The sequence below is a fragment of the Takifugu flavidus genome, chromosome 13 (assembly GCF_003711565.1).
Source record: "Takifugu flavidus isolate HTHZ2018 chromosome 13, ASM371156v2, whole genome shotgun sequence".
Classification (NCBI taxonomy): Eukaryota; Metazoa; Chordata; class Actinopteri; order Tetraodontiformes; family Tetraodontidae; genus Takifugu; species Takifugu flavidus.
This window is the reverse complement of record NC_079532.1, coordinates 9,183,053-9,201,669: the sequence shown is the minus strand read 5'-3', so window position 1 is coordinate 9,201,669 and position 18,617 is coordinate 9,183,053. Positions and strand designations below refer to the sequence as shown.

The 18,617-nt window shown below is 50.0% G+C and overlaps 2 protein-coding genes across 8 annotated transcripts in view; both read left to right on the top strand.

Moving 5' to 3' along the window:
• The window catches only part of lrriq1 (leucine-rich repeats and IQ motif containing 1), a 27,210-nt gene extending 12,465 nt beyond the window's left edge, over positions 1-14,745 (top strand). For 2 of the 7 annotated variants that reach the window (XM_057052269.1, XM_057052265.1), the window contains exons 16-25: positions 956-1,090; positions 1,162-1,212; positions 1,833-1,945; positions 2,050-2,130; positions 2,195-2,277; positions 2,991-3,077; positions 7,079-7,157; positions 7,810-7,870; positions 8,166-8,285; positions 10,794-11,821. In XM_057052269.1, coding sequence (XP_056908249.1) covers positions 956-1,090; positions 1,162-1,212; positions 1,833-1,945; positions 2,050-2,130; positions 2,195-2,277; positions 2,991-3,077; positions 7,079-7,157; positions 7,810-7,870; positions 8,166-8,285; positions 10,794-10,880 — 897 coding nt within the window. In that variant the 3' untranslated portion in view covers positions 10,881-11,821. Of the gene's footprint in view, positions 1-955; positions 1,091-1,161; positions 1,213-1,832; positions 1,946-2,049; positions 2,131-2,194; positions 2,278-2,990; positions 3,078-7,078; positions 7,158-7,809; positions 7,871-8,165; positions 8,286-10,793; positions 11,822-13,547; positions 14,303-14,608 lie in introns of those variants that run through there. The other 5 variants (XR_008953338.1, XR_008953337.1, XM_057052268.1 and 2 more) reach the window with 5 other exon arrangements.
• Positions 14,418-18,617, top strand: alx1 (ALX homeobox 1). Its single transcript, XM_057052271.1, has 4 exons — positions 14,418-15,010; positions 15,337-15,641; positions 15,845-15,973; positions 17,519-18,617. Exons 1-4 carry the CDS (start codon positions 14,788-14,790, stop codon positions 17,858-17,860), a joined length of 999 nt encoding a protein of 332 aa, XP_056908251.1. The 5' UTR covers positions 14,418-14,787; the 3' UTR covers positions 17,861-18,617.

Sequence of the window (18,617 nt, the reverse complement as noted above, 5' to 3'; positions counted from 1 at the left end):
GATTCAGCAGGTCGGAACGCCAGGATGCTTTCACGACATGCTCGGAATGGTTCCGTCGGACTCACAGTTGTGTGATGCCGACACCACACACACACACACACACACACACACACACACACACACACACAGATTGAACATCAATAAAGCAGCTTTCTGAACACGAACATGAACTCTACAACCTGGTGATTTGCAGCTTTGAGCTCGTTGGGCAGCAGGTTTGTGCTGAAAGCATCAGTGCTGTGATAATATTATGATGGGATGGAGCAGCTTCACATTACTGTTGAGTCCTTCTGTGATTTGGATTAAATAAAAAATTCTGATTGTTTCTGGTATCACAGCTTCCTGCCGTTACTGTAACCTCATTGGACGCTGGACCCAGCCTGCTTGTTAACCTGTCATCGTATAATTATGAACCTCGCTAGAATTTTCCAGCCTTGTGGCCTAAAGTTGGAGTCACTTTTCACGTCCATCTTCACCCCCAGACTTTATGTGTGATGGAGACTCATTTGAGCAACAATTCACAGTAAATTGTTTGAAAAACAGGCTACCAAAGGATTTTCCTAAATCTCTTTTCAACATAAAACCTGTTTGATGAGTCCTTTAAGGCTCCCCAAAGAAGGAGGTGGACTTGTAGAACCGTGCGTTCGGGGGACACGAGTGATTAATCAGATTCCAAAGACGTGTGGTAGGAAGAGTTTTAGAATTCCTCCTCGGCTCTACTTCAAGTGTGCCCCCCCATCCCTTTGGGAATTGGAGGATTTAGAGGCGCTCCGGAGCTCCATTTTTCTCCCAACAGCCTCGAGTCACGTAGAGTTCAGAGAACAGAACACACTGCAATTAAAAGAGCGCTGAACATGTTTTATCTCCCTGATGGGATAATGCACAATATTTACGTTCTCCCTGTGATTCATGGAGGCCTTCCTACTGTAACGTTTCTATTTTTGGGTACCTCCAGGCATTCTGGAGGGGCTTCTCTCTCAGGAGGAGGCTCAAAGCTGCCCTAGCTACAGTCCCAGTCTCTGACTCCGAAGAGGACGACTTCTTTGAGGACGACGTCCTCGAGGAACTTGATCAATTTTTCTTTGAACAGGTGGGCACGAGGAGTCCCGATAAAAAAGAGCCATTGTTCTGTTTTTAATGCTTATTTTTACTGACAAACAGTGGGAAATGCTGAGTGGAGGTGACGTGCGCCCGCTTCCACGGCAGCAGAAGGTAAAGCCCCAATCCTTCCATCTTCTCTCAGCCCAAACCTGGTGAATGATGAGGTGGTTGGTAAATGCAGCCATTGTGTGACACCAAAGGAAGAGCAGTCGCCCGGGCCCATTCCTTTTCTAGCTCTGCTCTCACCCCTTCAGGATTTGTCTCACCCTCCCTGATTGAAAACAAGGGTGCTTCCTGGAGGCCGCCAGCGTGCTGCACACCAGCAGATGTCGTTTGTCATGCAGCCAGACTGTCGTCCAGCTTTTTTCCTCCATTTACCTCTCTTTGGATCTTTTCTTTGGAGCGTGCTCAGGGCCGTACATCATGGTAGCAGCTTTAGGCCGGCCGATGTGCTGCAGCTGCTGTCGGGGGCCATCTGACTGTGTTGACGCTGAGGTGCACATCAAAGGTGCAGATGAACAGTTTAACGGGAGAAAATAGAACCTCTACCGTTATTAAGCTGTTACTTTGACTTACACGAACATTCCACGAGTGCAAAGGCTTTACTCGGGTTCAAGATGTCAGCCAAGGAGCTCAAAAGAAGCATTCGATATTTCAGCTCGTGCCTCTGGACACTGAGGTCTCTCAACACACTTTCAACTCTCTGAGCAAGAATCATGCTTCTGTTTCAGTCTTTTCCTGAATCCTCCCGGCTGTCAGCAGCACCTTTTCCAGGGAGATCGAGGGAAGGATGGAGGGACGCAGAGCAGGTGGATGCAGATGAGCTGAGGGTCTCCCCAGTCAGGTTTGATGCTTCGTTAAAATCGTTTAAACCGCCCGACTCTTGTTTTCCTGCCTTTTGTGTAAACCTGCACAGTAAACTGATGAAATTGTCGATATGTGCAACAGCAGATCTGCTAAGGATTTTAGGAGCGAATCTCCCTGCACAGACGTCAATTCTCTCTCATCAGAGGAGGTCATGGAACAATGGTAAATGGTCCCGCCATCGCACGTGTGGCTCCACATCAGTTTTTGAGACTCCTCTTGTATTTAGGGGCTTCTCACACAGCGGGACGGCTCTGCTGATGCTTAAACGAGCCCAGAAGATGAAATCCAACAACCTGCAGCACAAGGAAGGTGTGTTTATTTCCAATATTTTCATCATTTTAATGCATTATTGAGGATTCTATTTTTGAGAAAGGTAGAAATCTAAAGCTCATGTAAACAGATTCAGCCAGAAGGTCCCGTGGTTTAGTTTACCCAACAGTGCCGAAGCAACTCCGAGGACAAAAATCCTTTTTCCGAAAGGAAAATATTCCCACTAATTTCTCCCTTTTTTTTCGTTCCCGTCTTTGTTCCTTCAACTGCGCTTCAGCAGCAGCGAACCTTTCCACCTTGTGTAAGTTAATGGGCCATAACAGTCAGCAGAAACCAGCGCCTGTCGCATCTGATCGGGCTGTTCTGAGCGCCTGCAGAGGAAATAATGTTTGCCAAGAAACCTCACGACAAGCCGCCCCGCAACGATTTTCATTAGCGTTCATTGTAGTGGTTTCATACGGCTGCAGTGAAAGGCGATCCCACCTCACGGAATGGCGTTCCTGTCATGTTTATCGTGCTACGGCCGTGTACAGGCCGGCTGCTCTTTGATCACAATTGCAACTGCATGATTCCAATAGAACGGTGCCCTTGTAGTCGGGCCCTGCCAACACACGGGACCCCGTCTGCTCTAACCTCTCATGGCGTCGGCCTCAGTGGAACCAAAGCGCTCTTTAATATTTTCCGAATGTTAGTTTTTCGGCCTACTTTGTCCTTCTTTGACCCTCCCTTACTCTGTCTCTTATTCTGCCCAGAACCTCGCGTCCAAGTCGGCCTCGCTGACGCCAATTTCCCAACGACACGGAACAGGGGAACAGAACGCGGCAGAAATCCTGGAAGAGGTAGGACGTCCGCTGTTTATTCAGATTAGTGGTGCAACTTTAATCAGTTTATCACATTCTAGCACAGCGAGTGCTACGCTAACAAACCGGCTCCACCTTCTTGTTCATTTTAATTGTTTTCAGTTAGATTCTATGTAGACGCCACATCACGTGCGGCACGCGATGACATCACAGCATCCAGCTCCCTTCAGAACAAAGCAATGAACGATGCCACCCCTCTGTGATCGCGTCTCTGAAATTCCTCCATCTCAGAGCAGTTGAGGATTGTTTGAACAGATGTGTGTGTGTCGTCTTTCAAGAGTCAGGGGATGATAATCGGGCCCTGGATCTCGTCTGCCATGGCGTCCTGCCCTGCCCTGAGGTGGAGCGATGATTTGCCATTGTGACATCCGCAGCCAGACTTTAAAGGGAGGGAAGAGTTGGAAGAGGCTGGGGCGGTGGGGGCGGTTAGGGAGGATGGGTGGAAATCAGCTTTTATCACAAACTTGGCTCCATCTTTTCTCTGCACCCCCCCTCCTCCTCCCACCGGGGTCAAGGCCTGAGTACCAAAGAGCACGACACCGGCGCTCGGTCACCCAGCAGTCAGACACATGCCGGAGGAACTCTTCCTTTCGTTGGTCCCAGTCTCTCATTGGTGGTGGGGAGATTCCAGATGTTTGACTGTCATTTCAGGTTTCAGAGCACAAACTTTACCTTCAGCTTTGGGATGTTTTTCATTCCAGCTCATCTCTGTTGGGTGGATGTTTTTAGAGAGTGTGACTCCCAGAATTTCCCCCTTTTGTGTTTTTGCTGGTCAGCACTTCGCAGCCAGAGATCCAGCAAGAGTGATCACACTTTTGAGCAGCAGAGCAGAGAATAGAGCAGAGCAGCAGCAGCAGCATCAGCAGAGAATAGAGCAGAGCAGCAGCAGCAGAGCAGAGAATAGAGCAGAGCAGCAGCAACAGAGCAGCAGCAGAGCAGCAGAGCAGCAGCAGCAGCAGCAGCAGACAATAGAGCAGAGCAGCAGCAGAGCAGCAGCAGAGCAGCAGAGAATAGAGCAGAGCAGCAGCAGAGCAGCAGCAGCAGAGCAGCAGCAGAGCAGCAGCAACAGAGCAGCAGCAGCAGAGTAGAGAATAGAGCAGAGCAGCAGTAGCAGCAGCAGAGCAGCAGCAGCAGCAGCAGAGCAGCAGCAGAGCAGCAGAGCAGAGCAGCAGCAGAGCAGCAGCAGAGCAGCAGAGTAGCAGAGCAGCAGCATCAGCAGCAGCAGAGCAGCAGCAGCAGAGAATAGAGCAGAGCAGCAGCAAAGCAGCAGCAGCAGCAGAGCAGCAGCAGCAGAGAATAGAGCAGAGCAGCAGCAGAGCAGCAGCAAGCAGCAGCAGCAGAGCAGCAGCAGCAGCAGAGCAGCAGCAGAGCAGCAGCAGAGCTTCATTGCTACTATAGAATGTTGGGACCGGCTCCGGCCCAGTTGGCAGCCAGTGAAACGGCACATTTGATTACAACAGCCTTGTTCTGGAGGACGGTGGCTCCTGCTTCCTCTTGACTGGGGTGGAAAAATCTATATAACTCAATTTCAAAGGTGTAATTTGATTCTGATTTGTCAGCTATATAAACTGTGTGTAACCTGCCACACAAACGTGCCGTAACTATGGCAGCGGAGCTGTCGTTGCGTCACCCTCGTCGTCCCCGTCCGCAACGACGGGGAGAACCTGGCCGGTATTTTTTGGATTCCAGCTCTTGACAAACAGGCCAAAAGCCGTCTCCTGCCTTCCTCCCCTGGTCCTGACCCGAACAAGGTACCCCCTCCTCCGGATCCACTGCCAGTGCCCGGGGCCCAGCCCGCCCATCCCGGGCCCAGCCAGCGCTCCCCGACAGGGGCTAACATTTCAGGCTTTGAGTCAAGCCTCTTCTGGAGGTGATTAGCCCAAACGCATGACAGATTCTTTCCAAGATATCCGACGCGGCGTGTTTATTTTATCCGGACTCTTTGTGTGGATGTGCTGGACATGAGTAACCCACTTGAAATGGGTATCGGCTTACATACCCGGAGAGGCAGATCGAGGGAGCGCGGAGCAGCGCCACGAGGTATTTTCTTTTAGCAGCACAAGATCTTCGCTACTTTTCATCCCTGTTGGATGGTTTCAGTCGGCTCGTGTCTCCTGCTGCAGATGTTGAACCCTCCAAGCATTTCTTCTCGGTTCTTCCTCTTTTGTTCTGCCCCCCCCCCCCCCCCCCCCCCCCCAGCACACTCAGGCTTTGAACCTTCTTCAAAAGTGGGTTCAAACCCCACGAAAACATCAGTTGTCATGTTAGAGGGGAACAAGGCTTTAGATCCCCCCCCCCAGATAAAAGGCTTAGCTGGGTTTCACACTTCCAAAAATCCAGAGTAAATCTGAACCGTCGTCTTGTTTATCCTCCTCATCATTTTCTTCCCAGCGTTCACGGCTGTGACCCCACAGCGTCCGTTTGTGTCTCTGCTCGCGTAACAAAGACCAAAGATCTGTTGTCCTGCTCGTGCAGATGTTCCATCCAGTCGCTCACGTCTGGAGGCTGTTCCAGCTTCAGCCGTGGATGTTGGGGGGAATTCCTGAAGGACTCTAATGATTTGTTTGCATGTGGACACTCGGCCTTTTTAGGGAGTTTTAAGTGATTTATGATCTTTCCCCTCTTCTTGATTACAGGCTGTTGTGATGTGATTACTGATGCAGCAAACACGCAGACACTTTGAATTTGCTCCCTCTTTTTGGGCTTTTTCTGGATCCGCTTGTGTTTTGTTTGCCAGTTGTATCGTCCAGCTCCGTCATGGCTCCGTCATCTGTTTTCTTACGGTCCTGGCTTGTGTGGAGCCTCAAATCCCACAATGTGTCTCTCCTGCAGCACTCTGCTGCAGACCAAAGCCTCCACTGTCCTCCTCCTCCTCCTCCTCCACAACTGGGATATTTAGTCAAAGTTCTCTCTTCCTCACTAGAGGCCAGCTCACTTAATGTGCTTAAGAGCCCGTCTTAACAGCCGTGACTCCTACAGGCCCCCTCCTGATGTCCTGGGGGAGTACTGAAAGGGGATTTAGGAGGTTGTAGGGGGTCGAGAGGGGGCTTTTCATAGTCTTTCTCTCTGCTGCCGGATTGCAACATAAATGTGCTCGTCTCAAATGTTTGGATGTCTTTGCGTCATGATTTTACAATGAATTATTATATTATTGTTAATTATTATCCCTTTTAACCACATCAATGATCACAATCAGAGCAATTAAATTAGAGGAATAAAATCTGGATGAAGGGTCATTAGGAACCCTGTTGAATATTTATCAGGACACCGTTCTTTATTAAATAAAACAATGTTTTTAAAAGGAACTGTTCCTGTTGCACCCTGTACATGTCCTGCCCTTTGCTGCCCTGGGGGGGGCATCCATCACCTTTTAGTGGGTTTCCTCAATTAAACCATGAAAACTGTAACTTTTTCTTCCCTTTACAACTCAACAAAAGCAAGTAAATTGCTTAAATAAATGCATCATTAGTTCCAGCGCCGGGCTGTCAGGATTGATTATCAGTTTCCACGGCAGCCCGACTGTCAGCGCCGCTCCAGTGTTTACTTTGAATTATGGCCTTATTATGGGATTTCAGCATCCCTCGTAAATCAGCAGCCTTTTCCGGTTTATTTTCATCAGGAAAGCTGCTCGGCTTTAATTTGAGAGCCCTGAGAGGAGCGCAGATCCTCTCCTGGTGCATCTTTCAGCAGCTTCACGTGTATTCCAGTCATGACTCAGCTAAACAAACACAAGCAGGGAGCGTTCCCACTGCAGGAATTACAGAGGGACGGCTCCAGCTTCGCTCCGCACCAGCACCCGCCGCTGATTATCCGTCCACGCCGAGCAGCTCCTGATGGCACCGTTGGTCTCTGAGGAACATCTCACCTTCTGCACAGCTGAGGGCTGAGCAGGGCCCTCTGTGCTGCTGCCATGGGGGGTGTATTTGAACCTGCAGGAGCTGCACTAGGTGACATTCTATTTGTTATTCTCTGTCATGCAGTTGGCAAAGCTGAGCCGGGGAGGAAGGAGCGCGCTCAGCAGCGGCTGCACGCCCGGACGCTGCTCTGGGGGCCAGGCAGGTACGGCTGGCTCCTGAAACATGGGAGTGTTTTCCCTTCAAAGTTCCTGCACACTTGTGTCAAAAACACCACTTTTCAGGCCACAAGGGGCCATCCCTGAAGTTCACACGTTTCCTGACGTCCCTAACGTTAATAAAACGTTAATAAAACGTTAGTAAAATGTTAGTAAAATGTTAGTAAAATGTTCTGCCAACTTTAGAACAAATTTAGAATGTAAAGTTCTAATTTTGTGTTTATTCCTGAAACGGCTTAAAAATGTCACTTTAAAATTCCAATTCTGCTCGGATACTCGGACACACACAGGTCGTTGACCTGTGGAGTTTCATTTTGATCAGCAGATTGATTGATTGATGATGTCATGTCCTCGTACAGACAAAAACCTCAAAGTGAAGAAAAGAAGATTAACAATCCTCAAGTTTGTGTTTTTTAAATTAAATAAAATGTTGATTCTCATTTTGCCCCCCCTGGTGAAAGTGTCTCAAACATGCTGACTCATCAGTCTGACGCCCCAAAGCTGGAACAGAGGCCGAGTTTATGCCTGAGCTAAAATGTCCCTCGCTAACCTGCACGAGAGGAGGTTTTAGTTCATTTATCACCTCCGAATGATGGTCGACCCCTGAAACTGTCCACTGATCTGCTTCTCCCTCCCCAGCGAGGGCGTCTGGCCAGACATCCAGGGAGAGAGTCCGAATGGGGGCAGAGCGCCGCTGCCGGTGAGTTTTCTGGGGTGCGTGTGTGCGTGTGTGTGCAGTATTTACATTCAGCAGTCGTGCTCCCTCCCCCGGAGCCTGTCTGATCAGCCATGTTCCTGCTGGTGGGGGGAGGTTGGGCTGTGGTCTCGCTCCACAGTGACACTTTCAATTTCTCCACGTTACTCGCTGAAATCTCTGCGTCACTCTTTAGTGCCGCTGTAGATGATGATTATTGGAGCTGCCTCCTGCTGTGTGCGTGTGTGTGTGTGTGTGTGTGTGTGTGTGTGTGTGTGTGTGTGTGCACGTGTGCGTGCAGGCGGACCAGGGACACCACAACATCCACACCAAGCCTGCGGATCGTCGTCCGTCAGCGGTTCAGCCGTCCGGCCCCAGAAACACAGCAGCCGTCCTCCCCGAAACGCTCTGTGTCGTGCAAGTGAGTCTGGGAAATTTCACGTGCACGATCAGCATTTTCACATCGTGGCGAACGCCGACTGACACCACGTCCGAAATGATCCGTCACTGCGTCGCAACTGGGAATATTCCAGGAATTATGACTGAAAGCTGAGTTTTGGAATAAAGTGTCGCTTGGCTAATTTAGAATCACAAGAGCATTTTAGTGGTTATAATTAAAATTTAACCCCAACAATCAGACATTTATTTAGTGTAGATGTAATATTTCTGTTCATTACTAATAAAACTGCCACGATAACACACTTATAATTAATGATGAGACATCATTAATTATAATATCAGTGTTTTAATAAAAATAATTCAATTTAAGCATCTAGTTACTAATTTGCAAAAGGAAAAATTTTCCCTGTAAAATAAATATTAATAAATGTAAAATAAATATGAACAAAGCAAATTCCTCAAAATAAAAAATTATGTGAGCTGAAATGTACGGAGATTAAGATCTTTGTTTTAAATCACGCGAATAAATTCTGAGGAAAAAGGGCGACGTGACGTTCAGGACTGTTAATAATAAGAATAAGAAATAATAATAATAAATGAATCCCCAACAGTTGCTGTTACAATAAGGTAGAGACGACTAAGTTCCGTCTGTGTAAACATTGGCAGCGCTCATGCGTTATAACAACAGTTATAACAGTGTAATAATAACCACTAAATGTATAACCACTCGGATGTTTGACGTGTGTTTTCACTATTTCACTCGTGCTTCTGGAGTCACGTGGACCCGAGTGTGTAAAAGGAGGAATATAGGCTGGCGAATCTTCAGGCCCGGTCCAGAGAGGGAGCCGGGAGGTCTGGCCGGGTCCAGAGAGGGAGCCGGGAGGTCGGGCCGGTCCAGAGAGGGAGCCGGGAGGTCGGGCCGGGTCCAGAGAGGGAGCCGGGAGGTCGGGCCCGGTCCAGAGAGGGAGCCGGGAGGTCGGGCCGGGTCCAGAGAGGGAGCCGGGAGGTCGGGCCCGGTCCAGAGAGGGAGCCGGGAGGTTTGGCCGGGGACAGAGAGGGAGCCGGGAGGTTTGGCCGGGGACAGAGAGGGAGCCGGGAGGTTGGGCCCGGTCCAGAGAGGGAGCCGGGAGGTTGGGCCGGTCCAGAGAGGGAGCCGGGAGGTTGGGCCGGGTCCAGAGAGGGAGCCGGGAGGTTGGGCCCGGTCCAGAGAGGGAGCCGGGAGGTTGGGCCGGGGACAGAGAGGGAGCCGGGAGGTTTGGCCCGGTCCAGAGAGGGAGCCGGGAGGTTGGGCCCGGTCCAGAGAGGGAGCCGGGAGGTTCGGCCGGGTCCAGAGAGGGAGCCGGGAGGTTGGTCCGGGGACAGAGCGCCGTGGAAACGGGCAGAATAAGTCCTTTCAGCGAAGAATGAGTGGCCCTTGTGTCAGCGGGCCGGGCTCAGGAGTCGGGATGACAAAGGTGCCACTGAGCGGCCGGAGCAGATGACCGCTCTAAACCCGGTGTCCCAGTCAAGCAGAGCCCTGTCCACACTAACGAAGCCAAATTGGATTCCAGTGATTATTTCACAATGATTTCCACGAGGTGCAGCCGTGAGCGTTGTTGTGATGGGGGGGGGAGGAGGGGGGAGGAGGGGGGAGGAGGGGGGAGGAGGGGGGGATAAAGCCTCTTTGTCTACGTCCACATCAGAATATTGAAATCAAATTGAACGATGAAATTGAAATATGAGCGTATGTGTGACCAGCTTAACGAGCGTCCGCTACAAGGCCGTTAGATGATCCCTAACTCCCCGCTCCATCCCGACCTGAAGGGATGGACTGCCTATCCGCCACGACGCTGCCGTGCACTGACTTTTCACGTGCACGTAATATGGTCGGTGCTCGTGCACTTCAGACTGGCTTCAGATGGCGTCCGCCGCCCGCGTGTGGAGGGCTGAATCTGTAGACTTTAGGGTGAAGCAGGTCACTAACCAGGTCACTAACCAGGTCACTAACCAGGTCAGTAACCAGGATCAGCTGATTTGTGTTATTAGGGTGGCGGCCGCTCAGATCTTTGGACTGGGGTCAGTCCTTTACCCCCTCCCCAGCCCTCTGGATGGGCCACGGAGGCCGGAGACAGGGACCCTACACGTGTTATGCATCATAGCCGGGAGAGGTGCTGCCTTTGTTCTGTGTGTTTGATCCCCAGGTGACCCCGCGACCCCTGATAGAGAAGCATAAACCACCTGAACATGAGCAGTGCAGCCTCGAGATGTTTAGGATAAATGCTCCTCACTGGAGGTTGTTGTGGGGCTGCTCCGGCCTCTCGTCGTGCCTGTTAGCGACCGTGAGAGGTGGCGTTAGCGACCGTGAGAGGTGGCGTTAGCGGCCGTGAGAGGTGGCGTTAGCGACCGTGAGAGGTGGCGTTAGCGACCGTGAGAGGTGGCGTTAGCGAGGCGCCAGAATCCACCTTTCACACCTCAACACGTGAGGAAGACGCGTGAGGAAGACGGCGGCGTATTTACCTGACCCTGACGCAGTTTCCTTCCGTGTCTCCAGGACAAACGTGCACGCCGGCCAAAGAGGTCGCATCGGCGCCGTCAAAAAAGGAGCGCACGTCGTTCCGAGACGACCCCGTCCGTCTGAGCGGCGGCTGGGGAGGAGGCAGGAAGAAGACCAAGTGATGTAGCCTCTGCTGGCGTCACCATGACGACGGTCCGACCGTAGCCCAGCACGACCATCCAGGATCTGCCAGCAGGTTTGAGGCGCAGCCGCTCCACAAACGGGACTAAAAAACTTCCATCGAATCAGACGGATCCGTGCGCGCGTCCACGAGGCGTCGCGACGCCCAAACATGATCAGAACGCCTCACTGATGGTTTCAATAATGGCATCAGAGGACCGGCTAAATGTCTCCTGGTTAAATAAATAAAAGATTATTGTAGCGCGCACACACACACACACACACACACACACTTTTGTCCTGACCCGGTCCACCAGCGCGAGGCTGGATTGACTGAAACGATGTCCTTTTATTCCCGTCGGTGCTCCGCAGGCTCGGAGGCTCCCTCACACCTGGAAACGTTAGCTTCACGCAGGAAACGCTGCCTGTCTCTCTGTCTGTTGTCTGTCTGTCTGTGGTCTCCTGTCTGTCGCTCACACGCCGGTGGGTGTGTTTGGACCCGCCGCAGCTCTCGCTCGGCCGACGCCGCCGTCCCGCCCGCTCGTGGGTTGTTGTGAAACCCAAGAACCTTGTTCACCGTCAGCGGCTCCGCGGGACGCCGGGCAGTTGGAGCGCACGCGGGCGCCTCAGGTTTCATCCGACCGGCACGAAATAACAAAGAATATTCACATGTGTCGTTAGAAGAATTTAGCATCGATTAGAATTTAATTTAGCATCACTCAGTCGCATCAGCTTCCTGGAAATAAGTAAGGCACTGATAAATAAGGCAAGCGGAGGAGATTTGCCCTTTAACGGCAACGGTCGGTCCTTGTTTCTGTGCTGGAAACCGTTTGATAGAATTTCATCTTTTCAAATCATTTGACAGCAATAGAATCGTCTCTTGTCCTGGAAATTCACCCCTCGAATCAGCGGGTCTCGTCTCCGTTAACCTGCTTGAGGCTCCTTTCTGGACTCGAACCCTTTTTATCAGTTGGATTCTTTAAAACTGTCAAAGGGGTAAAGCCCCAGCTGTAGGCCAGGGCTGGGGGGGCAACATAGAGCTGCAAAAGTTCAAGAATTACATCCAGGTCACGCAGGATATTTTTTCCTTATCACAAAATTAATAGGAATATAAAAACACGGATTAGTTTTCCAACAAAAATTCTGCCTTAAGAGGCTTTAATTGAGCTCAAAAAAGCAAGAAAATGGTCTCGACGCTCTTTAAGCAGCCCAACATCCACGTTAGCGTAGCAACGTAATTCTAGACTCAGCTGGGCTCACGGTCGTCAGCCTGAGGTTGAGGGACGTGGTCTCCCACGTCTGAGGGCTCCGAGCCGGCTCGAGGTCGTGGCTGAAGGCGAGATCAGCCCGGGCCGTCCTGGGTCCCAGAGCGAGGCTCATAGCGCGGCGCAGCGGCAGAATTCCTTCGCTTCTCCAGGTTTTTCCCTCAGAAGCTACTTTAGGTGCTGGTTTCATCCTTCCAGTACCGGGCGATTCTGCTGTAACTGGTTTAAAACCTTCAAATTCAGAGTCGATGCACCTAAAAAAGAACAGAAAACCACCGTCGGACTGACAACCTGCAGCTGTATTTAGCTTATTTACTTAGCCTTTTATTTAGAATTAGAATTAGAATCAGGTTTATTGCCATTGTTCCTGTAATACACAGTATTACACAAGCTAGGAATTTGTCCTGGTGTGACGCTGCGACATTCAACATAAAAAAGACAACATTAGAATAAGATAAATAAAATAAGACATATGTACAGTATATATATAGCCTCTTATTTAGGTTGAAAGTGGCTCATAAAAGTCATAAAAACAAGCTAATTATGTGATTAAAATGGGAGTTAAATTCCCAAAGCACCGTCGATAATAACGGCACTAACGAGATCTTTATATCACGATTATTAAACAGCAGAGAAATAAAAAACTCAATAGTTGAACCAGTAACAATAGTTTTGGGGTTTGTTCTTTCTTTGAAATTAGATTTGACCATATTTAACAAGCATTGAATGTTTCTCTCGTCTCATCAGTCACATTTGAATGTTTTAACAACCTTTTTTCAGCTGTTTGACACTCAGGCGAAAACGCCCTCCGCTCGTGTTATTACACTGTTATTAATGTCAGTTTGTGGACTATTGGGCCGGGTCTCGGCGTCCGGGCCACTCTGAGAAGGTTGTCAGCGCTCAGGAATGTTGGACCCCTGGAAATAAAAGTCAAGACAAACAAACAGAACCAGAAGGAGCCGATATCGATCTCAGTTCAGCCGCTCTGATCACATCAAGTGTTTTGGGGGGAAAAATGTGCTGCGACTGTTTTTGGGTCCTGCAGATTGAATTAGGGCCCGGCCCAATTTAGGCATCGTGATGTCATGGTTCTGTCCTGTGAAGTGGCACTTTCAGGCCCGGCGGCGGTCGGGTTGGACCGTCATCGGGCCAATTAAGACCGAAATAGATCCTAATTCATGTTCCAACCGGGATGGCGGCTGGCAGCCGGCGCTCCTTACTGGGAATGAGGCTCCCTGCAGGTGGCTGACAACACTTCCAGAACCAGCCCGGCTGTGGCTGCGCCGCCGTCCTCCAGCGCCACAGACCCGGCGCAGCATCAGGAATTTCCAAACGCCACAATGAACTTTTCACATTTTCTCCTCAGCGTGAGCCAGCGCGTGAGGTCATCCTAGACGTCCACCAAGACACCCCCCTGCTACTCCGGAGCGCCTCTGTTTATTTGGATTTTTCCTGCTGGGGCAGCGTGAAGCTGCAGGTTCCTGCCACTGACCCGAGCCACCAGAGCCGGAGCGCCGGCGCTCCGGGTGGAGGTGTGCACGGTGGACTTTGCTTAGCCGTAACATAATTCCTCCAATAAGAAGAACCAGAAGAAATGCGTCTCTTGTCCTTTTAGGCAGACCTCCCTGTCCACTGGGATTCTGGTGAATCTCTGATTTCCTGCATTTGCAGGATCTTTAAATGCACCAGGAGCAACATCAGATCTTCACATTTCAGAAATAACTTTACTCAAACTTCTGCGGCCCCAAGTTTTGTGTTTATTTAGTATTAGTTTGGCTAATCACTCTTTTAAAGTCTGAGAATTTTTCTGGCTAAATTAAATCACCAGCTTTAGAACTAATTTAACGCACTAATTTAAATGTGTCACCGCCGAAATATTACGTATTTAATTCCATAGATTTTTAATTGGAAATAATCCTTATAAATAATGCTTCCCTTATAAATGGTGCATTTAAAGCCTGTTACATTTTAAAACCGCATTAAAATGTTCCCTTTTAAATGTATATTTAAATTCTGATGGCGATGATGCGTTTAGAACAGCTCCTTCACGGCGGCCATTAAAATAGAAAAATGCAACATTTTTGTGCGCGCAAACAGGATAAATGACTTATTTGAATTCGAGATTCTCTATTTGGATTTTGTGACTTCATTTTTCTGAATTGCCGACACAAATTAGGGCCGAAACTCTCCATCGTGGAGGGATATTTCAAATAAACGGGGTGATGATCTTTACGGTTCCGCAGCCCGCTGCTGTGCGCGGTAGCTGCTGCAGGAGATCAGAGCTCCTCGGTCCAAAGAGCCAGATTAGATCCATTTCCAGTCACAGCTTCAGCCCTGCATAAATTATGGCCTCGTTGTGGATGTGCAAACGTGTTTTGAATTAAAGTCGCTCCGCGGTGTTTCCTCGGAGCCTCGGTGTCACTTCAGACTGCAGTTTGCTTTGGACTCGGTTCGTGGGAGGAGTTGGCGGCCGCTTGGCGTCCAGAGAGGAGGGGGCTCGTTCAGCAGCCTCACTCTGTTTTGGGGCTATAAAGACGTCCTGCCTGCGAGACACAGCAAATTATCTCCACCGGCGAATTACCGCGTCCTGGCTCGGCCGCTCTCGGATGGTGTTTTGGGTTCGACGGATCTGGGCAAAGATGATGGAATACATGGAGGATAAGTTCACGCTGAAGAGCCAAACCATGAAGGCCAGCGATTTCTACATGGAGCAGGTCATGGAGAGCCTGGACGGCGCGCCCTACTTCACCAAGTCCTCCCCGAAGTGCGCGCAGGCCTTCGGTCTCCAGAGCGGCGAGCAGCGCGCGTCGCCCTGCGGGGACCAGAGCGGTGCGTAGACGGCTCCTCAGCTCCGACCCCAGGTCTCCTCCAGACCTTTGGGGCCTCGCTTAGTCTTTATTAGGTTTTATTAGATGCATTTCTACCATTTGGCCTCTAAATATCGCGCTTATTTTAAGAGGAAAATGACTGAAGACGACGAAATATATTTAAATAGATATAATAAATAGATATTAAATAGACAAAGTGTTGAATCGAATGCGTTTCTGTAATTTTAATGCTATCTAACAATAATTATCTATTATTGTATATATTATATATTATAAAATTATATATGTATATATGTGTATTTATAGAGAAGGTTTTTCTCATTTTAGCTAATTATGGTGTTCCCAAAGCGGACGAGGACGCCCTGCACTCGGAGCTGGGGAGGCCCCTGGACGGGTGCTGCACCCTGCGGGCCTCTCCGGGCCCCCCCGGCCCGGAAAAGCCCGAGTTGGACGACATGACGGACAAGTGCGACAGCAACGTGTCGAGCAGCAAGAAGCGGAGGCACCGCACGACCTTCACCAGCGCGCAGCTGGAGGAGCTGGAGAAGGTCTTCCAGAAGACGCACTATCCAGATGTGTACGTGAGGGAACAGCTGGCCATGAGGACGGAGTTAACCGAGGCCAGAGTGCAGGTACGTCCCGGTCCATCACAGGCCAAGAACCCGTTTCCTTGATTAAATATCTGCGTTATTTAGGCCGGAACCACGTCCACGAGGACGCGGCAGCGGCTCCAGTTTCACATCGACAGTTTATTATCCGGAGTTTTCAAACGCAGCTGTTGTCATTTCGCTTGCATTTATTTATTTTATTTTTTCGTTCTAATCCCCCGCATCAGGTGTGGTTCCAGAACCGAAGAGCGAAGTGGAGGAAGAGGGAGCGCTACGGACAGATCCAACAGGCCAAGACGCACTTCGCCGCCACCTACGACCTGTCGGTGCTGCCGAGGACCGACAGCTACAGCCAGGTGCGCCCTCCTCTCTGTGTTCGAATCCCTGTTGGATCAGAACGCGCCGGAGCCGTGGGCGCGAGCGGCTCTGCGCGCGTCATTAATCTGCAGCGTCTTCAGATAAGAAGCTGCTCAGAGCTGCAGCCGGCCGGGATTAATGGGCCGGGATCGGGTTCCACTCGAACAGAACATCCGTCTCGCGCACAAAGGTCAGGTAGGAGATGAGGTGAGAGGAGACGCGCGGGGGCGCGACCCGCGCGATCCCTCCGGGTGGATCCCGCATTTCAAATGGCTCAAAGGATCTGAAATATATATAAAAAATTGAACTGTGCGGCTCTCACGCACGATTATGTGCGGGATCACAGCCACGCCCTGTTTCGCGGAGAGTTCGGATTATCGGGTTCGGGGTCGGTTCGGTCCGAAGACGGATGAGATCTGCTTTTAAAAATCAACGTTGGCAGAAATTCGTAAAATTGCTTTTTTTTATTTTTATTTTTTGCTGAAATGGTTCGACGTAAATTATAAATTAAAATTCTCACTTTAAATGATTTAAAGTGACCTGCTGATTATTTTCAAGATGCATTAAAAAATTAAAATAAGCCATTTAGTTCTTATTTTAATGAGTTGATTCCTGCCGAGGCCGCAGATTTAAATCCAAATTCAGCACAGATTTTGTGTTAATTAATTCTTTCTGTCATCTTAACTTTTTCTTTTTAATATTTAATTAAAACCGTTTAAATTGGTTCTAAACTGTCAACAGCTTCTCTATTTTAAAATTTAGTGTCTGAGATTAAATTGGATCGTTTTAAATCTCAGATAAAATGTGTTAAAGGAAAAATGATGTTAGAATGTTAAATATTTTCCTTCCGTGAGACACAAAACAACAAAACATTTAATTGTCTTTATCTTTAAAATAAGATTTTATGAACAATATTCCCAATAATCTATATAAACCCAGCACAGACGTCATTATCACATCGTTGAGGATGTTTGATCAGATTTTCTTTGCTATTATAATTAATGTCACATTTTTGGATGACTGTGTGTGTGTGTGTGTGTGTGTGTGTGTGTGTGTGTGTGTGTGTGTGCGGGGGGGGGGCTGTAGGTTCACCTGAACTGGTTCAAATTCACCTTCACGCGACATTTGAAATCATTTCTTCTTCATTTTAGTTTTCAGTTTTCAGGGTAAAGCTCCAGGGCCTCGTGTAGACCCCCCCCCCCCCCACACACACACCCTGGGGGGGGTCCAGCTCACATCTGAACAACGAGGTATTGTGGAGCGTAAGAGGACAGTTGCTTCTGAAGATCTGGGTGAAAAAGGCTCCTCCAGCTGTGCACAACTGTCCTCACGAGCAGAGTCAGGGCCCCCCTCTGTCAGGGCCCCCCTCTGTCAGGGCCCCCCTCTGTCAGGACCCCGGGGGGTGGGGGGCTCCTGAGCTTTAGGGTGGCTCTACCACCTTAAACAGCCTGTTACTCAGCAGTTTCTCTCCTGGTTTCACACCAAATTGACTCTGATTTTTGGGATCAGCATCTTTCAGGACTTGACTCCGCCTCTCCCCACAGATTCCCAACAACCTGTGGCCCGGCGCCCCCCCCGGCGGCCCCGTGGTCTCCTCCTGCATGCTGCCACGCGGCTCGCCTCCCTGCGTGACCTCCTACACGCACCCCCCGCGCTCCGCCGCCGGCGCCGCCGACCACGGCTACATGGGCTTCCCCAGCCAGCAGAACCAGTTCGGCCACGTCTCCCTCAACAACTTCTTCAGCGCCGACTCGCTGCTGGCGCCGGGCGCCAACGGTCACCACGCCTTCGAGACCAAGCCCGAGTTTGAGCGCCGCACGTCCAGCATCGCCGTGCTGCGCATGAAGGCCAAAGAGCACGCGGCCAACATCTCCTGGGCCATGTGATGGGCGCCGCCCCGCCCCGCTGGAACGCTGAACCTTTAATGGCGTGCGGGAATCGCACCAACATCCTTTTGTCCTGTACAGACTGAAGAGAGCGTGAAGCCTCGGTGGTCACCTGATCAGACACTTGTACCGTCACGCAGCTCAAACGAAATGGTATCGGGGGGTCGGGCGTCGTTTAGGCTCGGTCACACCGAGGTCAAAGGTCGCCTGGTGACGGCCGTAGGAACGCCTGTCGGAAAAGTGAGAGAATCCAGACGTCTGTGGATCCAGACCTCTTATTTCCATCTGTGCTGGACGGGACCGAGGAGACGGCTGTGTGTGTGTGTGTGTGTGTGTGTGTGTGTGTGTGCGTGTGTGTGTGTGTGTGTGTGTGTGAGCCTCCATCATTGCTGTAAACCGACATACACCAAAGATTGTTTTTGATTCCAGCATGACGGAACCTTTAAGTCAGATAAGTTAAATGCTGTATGTACGTAAACTCAGCATAGCTACACGTTGCTCCTCTGCATCCTTATAACTACTGTTGTTGTTGTTGTTGTTGTTGTTGTTGTTGTTGTTGTTGTTGTTGTTGTGGTGCAGTGCTCGGTTCACAATATTCCTAAAACCCAACAACCTATTGAGAATGTTCACAGAAGCAGCCGATCATGATGGAATAATAACTGCACAGTTTTGGATGTAAAGCAAACGTTTGTTAGAAGATTAATTAAGTGTAAAACATAAACGAGCTTTGATTAAAGACGTCGATCTTCACCAATAA

Excerpts from the sequence above, each read along its gene's own strand:
- alx1 (XM_057052271.1), top strand. The coding sequence starts at position 14,788 with ATGGTGTTTTGGGTTCGACGGATCTGGGCAAAGATGATGGAATACATG. Across the intron at positions 15,642-15,844 it reads TAACCGAGGCCAGAGTGCAG|GTGTGGTTCCAGAACCGAAG; the intron begins GTACGTCCCGGT and ends CCCCCGCATCAG. Across the intron at positions 15,974-17,518 it reads GGACCGACAGCTACAGCCAG|ATTCCCAACAACCTGTGGCC; the intron begins GTGCGCCCTCCT and ends CTCTCCCCACAG.